The sequence below is a fragment of the Syngnathus typhle genome, linkage group LG3 (genome assembly GCF_033458585.1).
Source record: "Syngnathus typhle isolate RoL2023-S1 ecotype Sweden linkage group LG3, RoL_Styp_1.0, whole genome shotgun sequence".
Lineage (NCBI taxonomy): Eukaryota > Metazoa > Chordata > Actinopteri > Syngnathiformes > Syngnathidae > Syngnathus > Syngnathus typhle.
In genome coordinates, this window is record NC_083740.1 from 10,845,625 (window position 1) to 10,860,664 (window position 15,040).

Below are 15,040 nucleotides of genomic sequence, written 5' to 3' on the forward strand. Positions count from 1 at the left end.
ACAGAATGACATATGAACTAGGGCATGATAACCTTATTGTAGTATCCAACAATTGGATGACCTTGACTCATTGAGCAAATCTATCAGCTGCAGATGTCATGGAACGCCGACCAACATACATTTTCTTTGAGACTTTTGACTAATTCTAATAAAAACAGTGTAATCAATTGAGGATAGCAGATTTCAAGAGCGACTGCATTGTTGCGAGAGCTCAGTGGATGGGCAGTACAAATATATCCATCCATCCATCCATTTTCTGTACCGCTTAGTCCCCACTGGGGTCGCGGGCGTGCTGGAGCCTATCCCAGCTGTCATCGGGCAGTAGGCGGGGGACACCCTGAACCGGTTGCCAGCCAATCGCAGGGCACACAGAGACAAACAACCATTTGCACTCGCACTCACACCTAGGGACAATTTGGAGTGTTCAATCGGCCTACCAAGCATGTTTTTGGGATGTGGGAGGAAACCGGAGTGCCCGGAGAAAACCCACGCGGGCCCGGGGAGAACATGCAAACTCCACACAGGGAGGGCCGGAGGTGGAATCGAACCCGCACCCTCTTAACTGTGAGGCGGACGTGCTACCCAAGTGCGCCACCGAGCCACCCAGTACAAATATAGTAGAGCAAAAATATTGATATGTTGCAAAGATATGGAATGTTGTTCTTATGGAATTATTATCTGAATTTCACCAGTCAGACACAAACTTAATTGTGCATCGTCACCCACAGTTAAACCATTATCTAGGTAATTACTAGGAATAAGCAAGTACCAATACCAATTATCGGTACTCACGACATTAGCTGATATCATTTTGTGGCAGTTTTATGATAAGAAACTAAAAATAAGAAATTATATTGCCATTCATTTTTATACAGTTTTAAAGTAAATGTCAATATTGGGATATAGGTATTTTTAGAAAATGATGTCATTGTTTTTGGGGGAAACTTGATGTCGCAAAAGTACCAGTGGTATACGGTGTTTGGGATTGGTGACGAGTTAAGTACTGAGTATTGTATTTGTATCAGTCTAAGAAAAAATGGTATCGAACATTAATTAGCTAAATTGAGCTTACTAAATTTTCTGCATGAAACGTGATATGTGATATAGTTGTTGACTATATCAATATTGATATTGTCGCAATATTTATTGTACCTAAGAAAAAAGACATTTTCTGATGAAGGAATTACTTTATTAGAAAATGTCATTTTTCTTAAAGTTTTTTTTGTTGCATCAAAAGTTGCCACTGAATATCACCTATTTGTCGTCAAAGGGGCTGTTAAGGATCACTGAAGCTTATTATGCAAGGACGCGCTAGTGTCTTATTTTTGGTTAATGTAAAACTGTCTGTATAACATTGTGAGAACAAGCTGCAGAAAACTTTTGTACAACACAAATGCGACAAAGCAGTGACAACCGATGATGCCAGTTAAACTGCATTTTAAGAGAACATTAGCTTGCAAAAAGCTGACACAGCATCATAGGACACATAAAAAAAGTCAAATATATGTGTACATATTTCAAAAATGCAGTAATGTGACTGAGCAGAATGACAGCAGCAGTATATGTGTCAACAATACATGAATAGACACTGCAATACGATGTAAATACTATGTAATATTATTGTGTTGTATTGTATCGTATCGCATTGCATTGGATTGATTACTTTTGAGGTACTTTTTAGTAGTCGATTAAATGTTTTAGCACGGATTTCCATCTTGAAAATGCTAATCTCTCTCCTTCCTCCATTTTTCATTCAGTTGAAACGTGACATCATGCATTTCACTTTCCCCAGACGGAACACTAAAATGTGACGTTCTAGAATGATTAGCTGTCAAGATCTAAATCTTTTTTATGTATTCTATAATGTACCGGGGTTTGCTGTGTGTCGTCTACTAGGAATGGGGTCTCCTGTAGTTTTTGTTAATTATTAGTTTTGTTCCATGCACAGGCATGAGGGAAAGAACACCGTGATTGAGAAATGTCATTTCCATTCACGTGCTGTGAAATGTTTCTCACAGACACGTGCCATTTGATAGTGGATGACAAGTACTTTTTCAGCACGTGAGCTTTTGATAAAATTAAAAGATTAATGATTAAAGTCCCAATGATCGTCACACACACATCTGGATGTGGTGAAATTTGTCCTCTGCATTTAACCCATCCCCATGTGATTTTGATCCATCCCCTGGGGGAGAGGGCAGCAGTGAGCAGCAGCGGTGCCGTGCTCGAGAATCATTTGGCGATCTAACCCCCCAATTCCAACCCTTAATGCTGAGTGCCAAGCAGGGAGGCAATGGGTCCCATTTTTATAGTCTTTGGTATGACCCGGCCGGGGTTTGAACCCACAACCTTCCAGTCTCAGGTTGTGGGTTCAAACCCCTATATGTAGTATATTCACGTGTACCTTGTACAGTGGTATCTCTACATACAAACTTAATTGGCTCTGCGGGCGGGTTTGTAAGTAGAATTGTTTGTAAGTAGAAGCACCGTTTTCCATAGGAATCAACGTAAAAGCAAATGTATGCCGGACTGTTGCCCTATTTTTCCATGTAAAAAATACAGAAAACCAAAACAATAGTTTTAGTTTTGCTTTTTAAAACCTTTAGAATAAAAAAATAAATGTCACTTTATTCTTGACCTCCAAACTTTGCTTAGGGAGGTTCAGATTTTCTTCACTTATTAAAAAGACCCCTGAGAAGACAGAAAAAGTCAAGCTAGAAATTCATCACGAACGGCGCTACCAGGCCCTACTGGGAGCAAGATAAAGTTCAATATCTTGCGCAAAGACAATATGATACAATAACAGGGGTTAATGAGTTTTCCGACTGTGTGAGTGGTCATTGAAAGCCCCATTCATGGCAGCATCAATTTACTTTTTCTGTCTTCTTGGGTTTTCACCAAATATAGAAATTTGATTAGGTGCCCCCCTCTCCAAGCAAAGCTTCAAGTGGCATGTTTCATTTAGAGAGTGATAGACTTCAACCTTGAAGGTAGTGGTTTCAATCTTCAAGTCAATTTAGACTTGATTTATTTTCCAGCTGATTTTGTGAATCATTTACCTTTCCAAATTATGTCAAATCTAGCTGAGATTCTCAAAATAAACACACATATGCAAATATTGGTCTATCCTCCTTCGGTGCAAAATAAAATAATTTTCTGCCAAAGCAGTGGTCCCCAAGTGACTTCTTGGTTATAATGGTGGTCCCTTGGACAAAACCAGATCTACTTAATAGGCATTCCTGTTCTGGGTTTCCTAAAGCTTGTTGCTAATAGCTTGCATTGCATCTAACAATTTTTGAATATGTGAAGAAACTAAAATTTGATTATTTCACAGATCTAAATAATGTATCCGATTATATAATACTGTACGCTTTTGATTTTTAAACCAACCCAGCATTACTGGTGACATCTGGTATTACAATGCATTCTCAGACTCAGTAACTCGGTGACATTTACTCATTTACTGCCTCAAAGCAATATATTACTGTAACGTGACCTCCAACACTGCATGTGAGCGTAGGAAAGCAGTGGACTTCCCCCTGCTTACATCACAAGCAGCGGTCTTGCATAGTGACCTCCCCTCCAAAAAAGGCTCCAAGTTGTTTAATGACACACTCAGTTAATGGTTACTGTCAAATTAAATGTAAAACCTCCAAGTCTGCTATTTCAGTGCTATTGCATGATAGTAAACGTCATAGACAGCCGAACGATTAACCATCTATCTATGTGGCAGTGTTATGCTTTAAGGCAGGGATTGTCAACCGGTGGTCCGGTGCGGTATTGCAGGTTGTCTGCCAAATTTTGAAATTGGAAATAATGGTAACTTTTTTTTAATTAACTTTCCAGCTAAATTTGTGAACTATTTACCCATCTAAATGATGTCAAATGTAGCTGGGATTCCCCAAATAGACATACAGGTGCAAATAAATAGCCTGTATTGGACTATCCTCCTTCGATGCAAAATGAAATATTCTGCCAAAGCAGTGGTCCCCAAATTGCTTCTTGGTTATAATGGAGGTCCCTTTGACAAAACCCGTTGAAAAGAGCTGCCTTAAGAGACATGTAGCGAGACAATACTCACAGATATATATTATTTATTTTCTGCAAACAATAATCTCACTTCAGATCACTGAGTCATCTAGACTAGTTCTTCGTTTGTCTGCACAAGTATATTAAACTGCCTCGCAGTGGCTAAGTCGTGCATAACAGAAGAGCTTCAATGACTTGTTCATGATGCACAAACTGTCAAACCTTATGTTGTTTTTACCACAAGACGTACAGTAGAAATACTGTTTACAATATGAGTTTTGCAGTATTGCTTACAGTGAACAAAATATCCATGAAATACACAACAGCATTCTGAACAACAACAAAAATACAACAATAAAAAGCCCAAATAAAAAGGGGGCACTAAAAAGAATTACAAAATTACTGTATCGAATGTATTAAATAAAATATTTAATTATTTCACATTTGTCTCCATGAAAATACCTTGAGGTCATGATGTTGTTTTTTGATGATGTCATCCTTTGTACTGTCTCTGGATGATGTATTTACTTTGAAAACTTTATGATGACATAAGTTGTAACAGTAACATGTCGGATGAGTTCATCTGGGTAGTTATGCACTCAGGGCTATGTCAAAGGATGATGTCAGTCTTTTACGCAAAAGGGTGACAGTGAATTTCCTTGAGTTTGAAAGTGATGGGATGAGTTGTGTTGATTTTGTAGTAGAGTACAATAGATTTAGTAGAAAAGCTGGAGGTAAAAGAAAGAAAGAAAGGATTTTGAGGTGGAACATTTATAGCTTTACTATTGTTATATCAAGAAAGTTCCAGGACTTAGCGGGTCTATTTTAATTTATTATTTTTTTTAACAAAAAGGTGGCTATGACAACACTATTGCCTATGGTGAGACAAAAACAGGTGATTGAGAACCACACTGTTTATGAATGCTAATGTTTAAAACGTTTTTCAGGGTGCACTTTTCAAGAAAACAAGTGCCACCTGGATTGCTGATGTTAGACAACAAAGCAACGAGAACTACTGCTGTAGTTCCATTTATGAACAGGAAGGCATGAGCTCTTACTTACACTTGACAAGTTGAATTGGTAACATTCTGGGATTGCATACAATTAAAAAAAAAAAGTGTTCCTAGTCCTACAAAACAGTTGAAAGGATTTGAAAATTGTGGCTGATTGTGGAACGTCAAGTAGCAAAATTCAACAATTCAGTGTTCCACAAAAGCTCTGATACAAAATGGTTCTATTTTTGTTAACGTATTTCATATTTCAGTGGAACTTTTTGGACTTGTAATTATGTTACTTTAAAAGTTGGAATTCGACTTTAATAATTCCAATGAAAAACAAAACTAATTATGAGCAATTCAGGAGTTTGATTGTCTTCCATGAATCTACTCTTTATAGTATACTAGTAGAAACCCTTAATTTGATTCATTTCTTGACAGTCAACAATTATTTCATTTGAAGTAATTTTAGGAAATTCAAATAATCTGAGCCTTGCAGAGTAGTAATTAGGAATGTGTGATATGCCCTCATATTCTAACCCACTAGTATTGTTACTATTTTGTGTTAGATTGCTTCAAATCACAAGGTCAGAAATAGATGTTTTTTGATTTTGTGCTCTCCTTATCACAACCTGTGCAAGCTTGCAATTTTAAGACATCAGAGATTTAAACATGCGGAGGTAATCCATTTTTAGTTATACTGTGTGTGTAGTTTGAAAAAGTCATTGCTCCTTCCTGGTTTATTTGTTTCCATGTTTAGTGTGAAACTATGCAAATAAAAATTTTGAAGAGAGCAAACACTTTTTCATGGCAATATCATGGCAGTATAATACTACATATATTGAATTTTACCACATTCAATGTCCATATCATTACCCTTAAGCACCAAATGAGTATGCATTTAGTGAATGAGTATAGTGTTTTTAATGGGCAAAGTGCCAAAGATTTAAGATCATGTTTTGAGAAGCATTGGTTAATTTTATTGATTAAAATATTTTAATTGTCTCATGTTAAAATGTATATTTTTTTACAGTCTTGTCTCTTTACAGCAAGTAGACACTTATTCAGCACATGAACATTTGAGTGAAAATCTTGTATGTTTTTCTGTGTGTGTGTTTTTCAGGACCAGGCGTAACAGAAATCAAGTGAACCGTACATCAGTGCGTTGTAAACCACTCTGAACAAGCTGGTCATTTTAACACAAACTACCTTTCTTTGTTAGCCAAAATGTGGAGTGGCTCTAACTTTGAACGGGCAAGTTTAGAAAGACGCAAATACAATGAGCGACTAAGAAAAGAAAGAATTTTTAACGACAAACTGAGAACCATCGGTATTGACAAGCAATGCCTTGACAGGCAGCTGGATGACAAGAAAAAATGGAAAGATGCAGAAAAGTTTGAGCAAGATACTTTTGAGGCCCAATTCCTTCATGATAGCAAGCAAGCGTATCTTCTTCAACGCAAAGAAGAAAGGGAGAAATTTGAAGCGGAGAAGAGCAATTTTCAGGAACAATATGCGCGTGCCATTCAGGAGAAATTGAACCGGGATGAGTCTGAGGAGCCACTTGAAAACATGATGCCTCCGGGAATGCCAGGCGAGGACCCAAACAGCGAAAACCGAGTATGCAGGCAGAAAGAGCAGCTGAGGGAGTGGCTCCTCCAGCAACAAATAGAGCTAGCCAGAGAGAAAGAAAGACAAAATAATGAAAGGTTGAACGATGACAAATTCAGAGTACATATAGACAATGTCGCTCAGGGACTGCAAAACGTCGTGTTAGAGAGAAGGAAAAAAAATGCAGTTGAACTGAACGAGTTCAATCAGGCATTGGCTGAAGAGAGGCAACGGTATGAACGGGAACTCAGAGATGACTTCAGAGAGATACGGCCGAGTCAGTTGGGGGTTCCTGGTATGTTGCACGCCTTTGATAGAAGGCCACGTGCCGAGAGCTCTGAGCAAATGAAAAAGTTCTGGAACCTTCAAGTTGAGGAGAAAATGATGACAAAATTGGAGGGGATCAAAGAGAAGCAACAATACGACCGTTGGTGCTCCAACACGACACGTACGGCTATGATCATAGAGAGGCAGCAGGAGCGACGGAAGAAGGAGCAACGGCAGGAGCTGGACTATAACAACACCACCACTGCTGAATATGACAGGCGCAATAGACCTGACATTAAAACAGGAGGCATCGATGAAAGCTTCTTCGCCAAATTTAACACGTGCAGTCGCTGAAACGGCACTCGGACATCTCCATAGATTCCAATGGACAAGTATCATTTCACAAGGGCAGATTCAGAATCATATTCTAGAAAAGTTTACTTGCATCTCTGACTAACGATACGTTTAAAAAGAAATCGGCGTAATTAACGTACCTATAAGTGATTATAGAATTGCCCATGTTTAAAATTTACTGGGAGCCATAAATGTATCACAAACTATGATCGAAAATACTTAATATTATTTCAAATGCAGACAAGAATTCAAACATTGCTGTTGATGATGGTGAGAAAGAATTACTGTAGCGGAGCAGTCCAGTGGAAAACTGATATTTTGACTTTGATGATTGACATTTGATTGTACTGCAACAGGCAGGATTTACATTCATGGTGCCAATGCTCCTGCGGGACTGTTGGAGAGAAACTTATCTAGGGATGATGTAGAAGCTAGCACTAGAAGGACTAGGTTTTGTTTTATTTACTAAAACGTCGGATTAATTTGTGCGCATCAAAAATGCTTTTGTATATCTTTGAGCAAGTTACAAATAAATTGGAACGATTGTCTGTTTTCCCTTCCATTATTAATGAGCCACTTATGGGTTGTGTAAGATATTGGACAGTAAGGTGGGAGTAGCTGGAGCTGACGCTGGATCGGCGATCAGCCTGGCAAGAACAAGCTGTTCTGCGGTCTCTTCGATTCTTCAGGTGGCGCCGGTACGTGACAGGTTGTGCAGGTTGGTGCATTTTTTGGGGCTTCCAAAGTGGCATTCAAAATTGTTGGGAAGCAATGCAGTAAGCACTGATTTGGACTATTTTCACCCATTAATTGATGTGTTTTTATTTATTGTAATTTATTTTGAACATGCATAGCGTGTTCTCTTTGATATTCAGTACTGCACTCTTCTTGGATACTACATTATTATTATTATTATATATATGTAATTTTCATTACAACATGTCTTCAGTGAGGGATTAAGTGGCTGAGAGGTTTTATGCGCGCCTCCGGTGAGTTCCGTCCTTTGTGTCCAAAATAAGCCCCTCTGAAGCTACTTTGACAGCACACAATGGATTTGTAGTGCTAATACCATGTTCTGCCTCTCGTACTAGCCACTGTCTTTTTCCTCAGTTATAAGATAGTGACAGAATACATTTACATTAGTCCATCTTTTTTATCCATCCCAATCTTTTCAGTCAGGAAAGTATATGGTTTGGTGAAAAAAATATAACAAATAAGACTGGAATGATTAATCCACGACTAACTGATTATCAAATCAATCGATATATATTTTTGGTCATTGACTAATCATTTAAAATCTAAACAATTACTTTTATACAAAGTAGTTGTTTTAAAACTACTCAAATTATAAAAGTGGATCATGTGTACAGCTGACCATTAATGCGTGTTAACATTTACTGGAATGTTCATCGTAACTTTGCTGCGGGAATATGTGAGGACTACAGACGTAAGATGATAAAGCGGGCCACAAAAGAATGATTGCTGCTTATAAATATGGCAATATTAGAAGTATATAGTTTCTTAACTCATTCAAAATGAGTGATTTTAGGATTTAAGTACAATTTCTTGCCTCTGATCATGCATGCTGCACTATGTCTTGGCATCTTTCACAAAACGTGCAGATGTAATAAAAAGTGTAAAAATGTTCAATTTTGAACACCCTATTCTCAGTCTACTTGCCTTGGACTCCCCCTTCTGGCGACTGCCTCCTCTACTCATATTTCCCACTTTATTTGGCTGCTTGTCTTCATTTAGTTTCCTGATTCAACTGTTGTTTTCATTAAGCAATTACTTTCTTCCCTGTCACTTGCTTCCCTTCTGTTTTTGGTCATGAAATCAATATATCTTCTGTTTCCCTGTGGTGTGTGTGGCTTTTTATCTCGTCTGTAATTGCCCTGAATTAATATATGTACATGGATCCATATAAAAACGATTACTTTGAATCTTCAGGAGTTGATGGTGGAACTTATGTAGGTTCCGCCATCAAAAACATTAATACAAAACAGAAGACAAGTTTAAATTGATTTTATTTTAATATTTAATTCATTGTGCTTGCCTGGAAGTTTGGTATCAAACATTTAACATGTGTTATCTTGTTAATTGTCATATTCAGTTGATGCCATGATCAACCATATTAAAATGGGTGCCAGAAAGGTCCCAAGACCTGTTTCTCAAATGACATATTTTAAATGCGCACTACAAATTAATTTGGTACTTTGACTTGTTTTTCAAGTTACAGGCTGATTTTTTTGCTTTGAACTGCAAACCAAAATTTGAGGGACACGAGATCATCAAATCTGCCAATGCTTGAGTAAAGTGAAACGCTATTCAAGTAGTCTAATATATTTGCTAAGAGGGCAACAGTTGCTAATCCACTTGCTAAAAGAAGCACTTGAATGGAGTAATGATTCCACCAGAATAATGTTAGATTTGGATGAAATTGTCGCCACTGGAACAGAACAATGGCCCCCAGGAAACAAATACTCCCTTGATGTTGAAATCGCCCATGATAATTAGATTACCGTTTTTTTCCGTGTATAGTGCGCCCCCATGTATAGTACGCACCCCTAAAAATGGCATGCTGATGCTGGAAAAAAGCTTGTACCCATGTATAATACGCACCCAATTTTTATGAATTTTTTTTAAAAAAAAAATTAATTTTTTTTTTGTTTTGTTTTTTTTAAGTCCCAATGATCGTCACACACGCAGGGAGGCAATGGGTCCCATTTTTATAGTCTTTGGTATGGTCTTAACTAGGCTGGATGTAATTTTTTTTGTTGGCGTTGATTTCTCCGACTGCCCGTAAACGCACCACCGCGCTCCGTGCGCATGGAGCGTGTTTGAAGTGAACAGCAGAGAAGAAAGGAACAAGGCAAAGTGTTGTGAAATAAAATATTACCTGTAATACGGATTTAGGTAGAGAACTGAACTCTCGCTCTTTATATAGCTGACGTGTCTTGCTCATCCGTTCTGCGCATCTGTAATGGCGGCCTCCGTATGATATCCGGTTTGCGTGTGTGCGAGAGCGAGAGAGAGAGAGGGAGAGAGCGCGAGAGAAAACGCTCAACCGTAGCGCGCCGCCGACCGCCCAACTGCACCGCGCTGGTCGATTATTGTGACAGAGCCGTCGCTGAAATTTAGAAGATATTTTTAAAGTCCTGATGTACTTTCTAAAATTTAAGTGGACCTCAGTGCGCACTGCGCAGGGAGCTTAATTTGGTGCGGTCGCGCAACCGCAGCGCGCCGGGCGCTCACTGTCGCATTGCTTAAAGAGCGCCTTTGTGTTTTAGGATGAACAGCAGAGACCAAAGGAACAAGGCAAAGTGTTGTGAAATAAAATATTACCTGTAATACGCATTTTGTTATTTGCTGATTGAAACTGCTAATTAAACTGTGAATTGAAACTAATAGGAAGAAAACAACTCTCGCTCTTTATATAGCTGACGTGTCCTCAGGCTGCATTTTATTTCACAACACTTTGCCTTGTTCCTTTCGTCTCTGCTGTTCACTTCAAACACGCTCCATGCGACCGCAATGCTCTCGTATCAGACGCTTGCTCGATCACCTGCTCGTTTGCTGTCCCGTGCGCGCACAAAGCGCGGTGGTGCGTATACGGGCAGTCGGAGAAATCAACGCCAACAAAAAAAATTACATCCAGCCTAGTTAAGACCATACCAAAGACTATAAAAATGGGACCCATTGCCTCCCTGCGTGTGTGACGATCATTGGGACTTAAAAAAAAAAAAAAAAATAATAATAATAATTTTTTTTTAAAAAAAATTCATAAAAATTGGGTGCGTATTATACATGGGTACAAGCTTTTTTCCAGCATCAGCATGCCATTTTTAGGGGTGCGTACTATACATGGGGGCGCACTATACACGGAAAAAAACGGTAATAAAAATAAAGTAGAATAACAATGTGTGAAGGCCTTCGCCTTCACACAATAATAAAGTAGAATAACAATGTGTGAAGGCCTTCGCCTTCACACAATAAAGTACAATATCAATGTGTGAAGGCCTTCGCCTTCACACAATAAAGTAGAATAACAATGTGTGAAGGCCTTCGCCTTCACACAATAACAATGTGTGAAGGCCTTCGCCTTCACACAAATATCAATGTGTGAAGGCCTTCGCCTTCACACAATAAAGTAGAATAACAATGTGTGAAGGCCTTCGCCTTCACACAATAAAGTAGAATATCAATGTGTGAAGGCCTTCGCCTTCACACAATAATAAAGGACAGGAATAACAATAGTGCGAAGGTCTTCACCTTCACACTAATAATAATAATAAAGGACAGGAATAACAATAGTGTGAAGGTCTTCACCTTCACACTAACTAGAATTTTGCAATTTCTGGAGATATTGCGTGTGAAGGCGAAATGTATGAATAACTTTTTCGGGGAATGCTGCCGAACGATGTTGAAACGTGTTGAATTACTTGAGAAATGTAGAATATTTGGAGAATTTGTGGTGAATTTCAAAATTGAAAGTTTGGAATATTTGGTAAGTGGGAAGTTGTGGAATAGGTAGGCTAAAGATGAACAGTTGAAAGTTGGAATGGGTTGAATCGGTTGAAAAATGTAGAAATTAGAGTAGTAAAACGAAATTCTGGAGAATTTGGTTGAATTTCAAATTTGGAATTGTTGGTAAGTGGGAAGTTGTGGAATAGGTAGGCAAAAGATGAACAGTTGAAAGTTGGAACGGGTTGAATCAGTTAAAAAATGTAGAAGTTAGAGCAAATGTTGAATCCCCATAGAGAATGAATGGGAAAATAAAAAAAAGCAATTGCGCCAAAATCTTTCTAAATTTGGAACAAAACAAAAAAACTGCCTCAGGAGGTTCACTTTTGGGGTAAAAATTTTGAAACGGGTTAAATTGGACAAAAAACAAAAACGTTAGCGCAAATGTAGCTATTTGGGGCACTAAGTGTTGAAATAAGGTCATTTCCGGCTTGATTCGGGTCATTTCCGGTCTAATTTGGGTCACTTCCGGTTTACTTGGGACACTTCCGGTTTACCTGAGGTCACTTCCTGTCTATTTGGGGTCACTTCCGGTTTGATTTGGGTCGCTTCCGGTTTAATTTGGGTCACTTCCGGTTCGTGAGGTCACTTCCGGTTTATTAGGGGTCATTTCCGGTCTAAAAAGGTAACTTCCGGTACATTTCGGGTCACTTCTGGTTTGATTTGGGGTCACCTCCGCTTTACCTGAGGTCACTTCCGGTCTATTTGGGGTCACTTTCGGTTTAATTTGGGTCACTTCCGGTTCGTCTGAGGTCACTTCCGGTTTATTAGGGGTCATTTCCGGTCTAAAAAGGTCACTTCCGGTACATTTAGGGTCACTTCCGGTTTGATTTGGGGTCACTTCCGGTTTACCTGAGGTCACTTCCGGTCTATTTGGGGTCACTTTCGGTTTGATTTGGGGCACTTCCGGTTCATTCTGGGTTCATTGGTGGCACTTCAGGGTCATCCAAGATGGCCGCCACACCTGAGATCTCTGACAGAGAAAGTCCAGTAGGGCCATTGTAAAGGGGTGAAAATCGCGAGGAGGAGGAATCTGTGTCTACATCCGTGACGAATGGTGCCGACACGTCACCGCCACCTTCTAACAATCCCTTCACCTCCAATCAGAGAGTGATAGTCTGCAGCACTGGAGCACCTCAGGGCACAGTCCTGTCCCCATTTCTTTTCACACTGTACACCTCGGACTTCACGTATAACACTGACATCTGTCATCTCCAGAAGTTCTCCGATGACTCAACTATAGTTGGCTGTATGTCTAAGGGGGGCGAGCTGGAGTAGCTGTCGGCCATCAGCGCCTTTGTGGACTGGTGTGAGCACAATCACCTGTGCTTGAACACCAGTAAGACGAAGGAGCTGGTGATTGACTTTAGGAGAGGAGCACCTCCCCACTCACCGGTGAACATCCAGGGTCAGGACATTGAGGTCGTGGACAGTTTCAGGTACCTGGGTGTTCACCTCAACAATAAACTGAACTGGACGGATCACATGAACGCCGTCTATAAGAAGGGACAGAGCCGCCTCCATCTCCTGAGGAGACTCTGCTCCTTTGGAGTGAGCAGGCCTCTGCTAAAAACCTTTTATGACTCAGTGGTAGCCTCTGCTATCCTCTACGCTGTGGTCTGTTGGGCTCCGAGCAGCACAGAGAGGGATAGGAAGAGGCTCAACAAACTGGTTAAGAGGGCCAGCTCTGTGGTGGGCTGCCCTCTAGACACTGTTGAGGAGGTGGGCGAGAGGAGGGTGCTAGCCAGGCTTGCATCCATCAGGAACAACCCCTCTCACCCACTGCATCTGACCTTGGAGAACTTGAGCAGCTCCTTCAGTCAGAGACTCAGACTCCCCCCGTGTAAGAAGGAACGCTACCGCTGCTCCTTCATCCCCACCGCAATCAGGCTGTACAATGACAACCTGTAAACACATCCTTCCGTGCAATACTTTCCCCATAACGTGCAATTCTTAATCCCAATGTGCAATTTAAGCCCAATGTGCAATATCCTCTGCCACATAATGCCTAGATCTATTTCACTTCCATAACCCGTGCACTATTTCTTTTATTAGCATTACTAATCTCATACACTTCATACACTTTACGACACTTTACCACTACTTTTTTATCTTCTTCTTTTTGTAAATATTCATAGCTTATATTTTTAGTTTTTACTACAATTGTTGTTATTTTTCCATATTTTTCTTTTTATATTGTATTCTATTTTTTATGCCGGAGGACTACGGTCCAGAAGTCTCTTTTTGCACCTTTATCCCCCTACTTGTACCTTCCTGTAAATCGGGCTGTTGTTACATGCAGTTTCTCACACGTGAGATTAATAAAGTTCCTCTTATCTTATCTTATCTTACCAGCTACTGCTTCGTCTTTTCGCCAGGAATGCCTCTTGTCGCTCCTCCTTGATGGGTCACTCAGACCATCACAAACTCCATCCATCTTACCCACCACTACCGCCCACAGCCTGCTGACCACCCCCACGCTCTTTGTGTAAGCTCAGTCGTTTCCTAATTTTCTTCCCATAATTGTGTCATTGCAAACATGTGCCCAAGCCACTTACTTCATTCAGAATCAGATCAAATTTAGCTTTATTGCCAGACTCTGTTCCAGAGAAGCATGCCCTGTGACCACCACACAACCCTCGCCAGCAATGCACGCTCGGCGACCGTTGCCCGACCACACCGCGGTGTTGCGTGCGCCGCGGCCGTCCTCCAACCCTGCTCCAGCTGCCCAAGCCTCCAAGACCCTTCTCTGGACGCACAAGCCTCCAACCCTTTCTCCAGCGACACAAGCCCTGCGGCTACCCTCTGACCTCGCTGAGGGGGCACAAGCTGTGTCGCCGTCCTTCTACCCTCCTCAGGCTGTGCAACCCTTTCCGCCGCCCTCTGAATCAGCATTAGTTTCTTGATTTCTTTAATTTTTTGTCACTTCTCGCTGCTGTTTGTTTTCTGTTCTAGCCATGCCGGTTTTCTTGTGTTTGTTTAATTGCTTTGGTTCTTGTTCTGGACTTGGGGCTTCAGGGTGACCGGTCGTTTATCGATGTAGCCGTTGCTATACAGTAGCTGATCCTTTATGCTTTGTCCTTTTTTTCTTAATCCTTTATGCTATGTCCTTTATGTGTTCATTCTGTCAGAATTCCTTGCCGTATCAGTTGCTATGCAGGTGCTGTGCTTTGTTCTTTCGTTATGTCACCGTTATTCTGTCATAGGGCTGACGTCTCACAGTATATGAGATTGTGTTACTCTGACAAGTGATTTTATAC

The 15,040-nt window shown here is 40.2% G+C and overlaps 1 protein-coding gene across 1 annotated transcript; it reads left to right on the forward strand.

Annotated features, from left to right (window-relative positions):
- The first annotated feature begins 6,251 nt into the window (after positions 1-6,251).
- LOC133151193 (RIB43A-like with coiled-coils protein 2) lies at positions 6,252-7,256 on the forward strand. The gene has a single exon (XM_061273999.1). It carries the CDS (start codon positions 6,252-6,254, stop codon positions 7,254-7,256), a length of 1,005 nt encoding a protein of 334 aa, XP_061129983.1.
- The last annotated feature ends 7,784 nt before the right edge of the window (positions 7,257-15,040 follow it).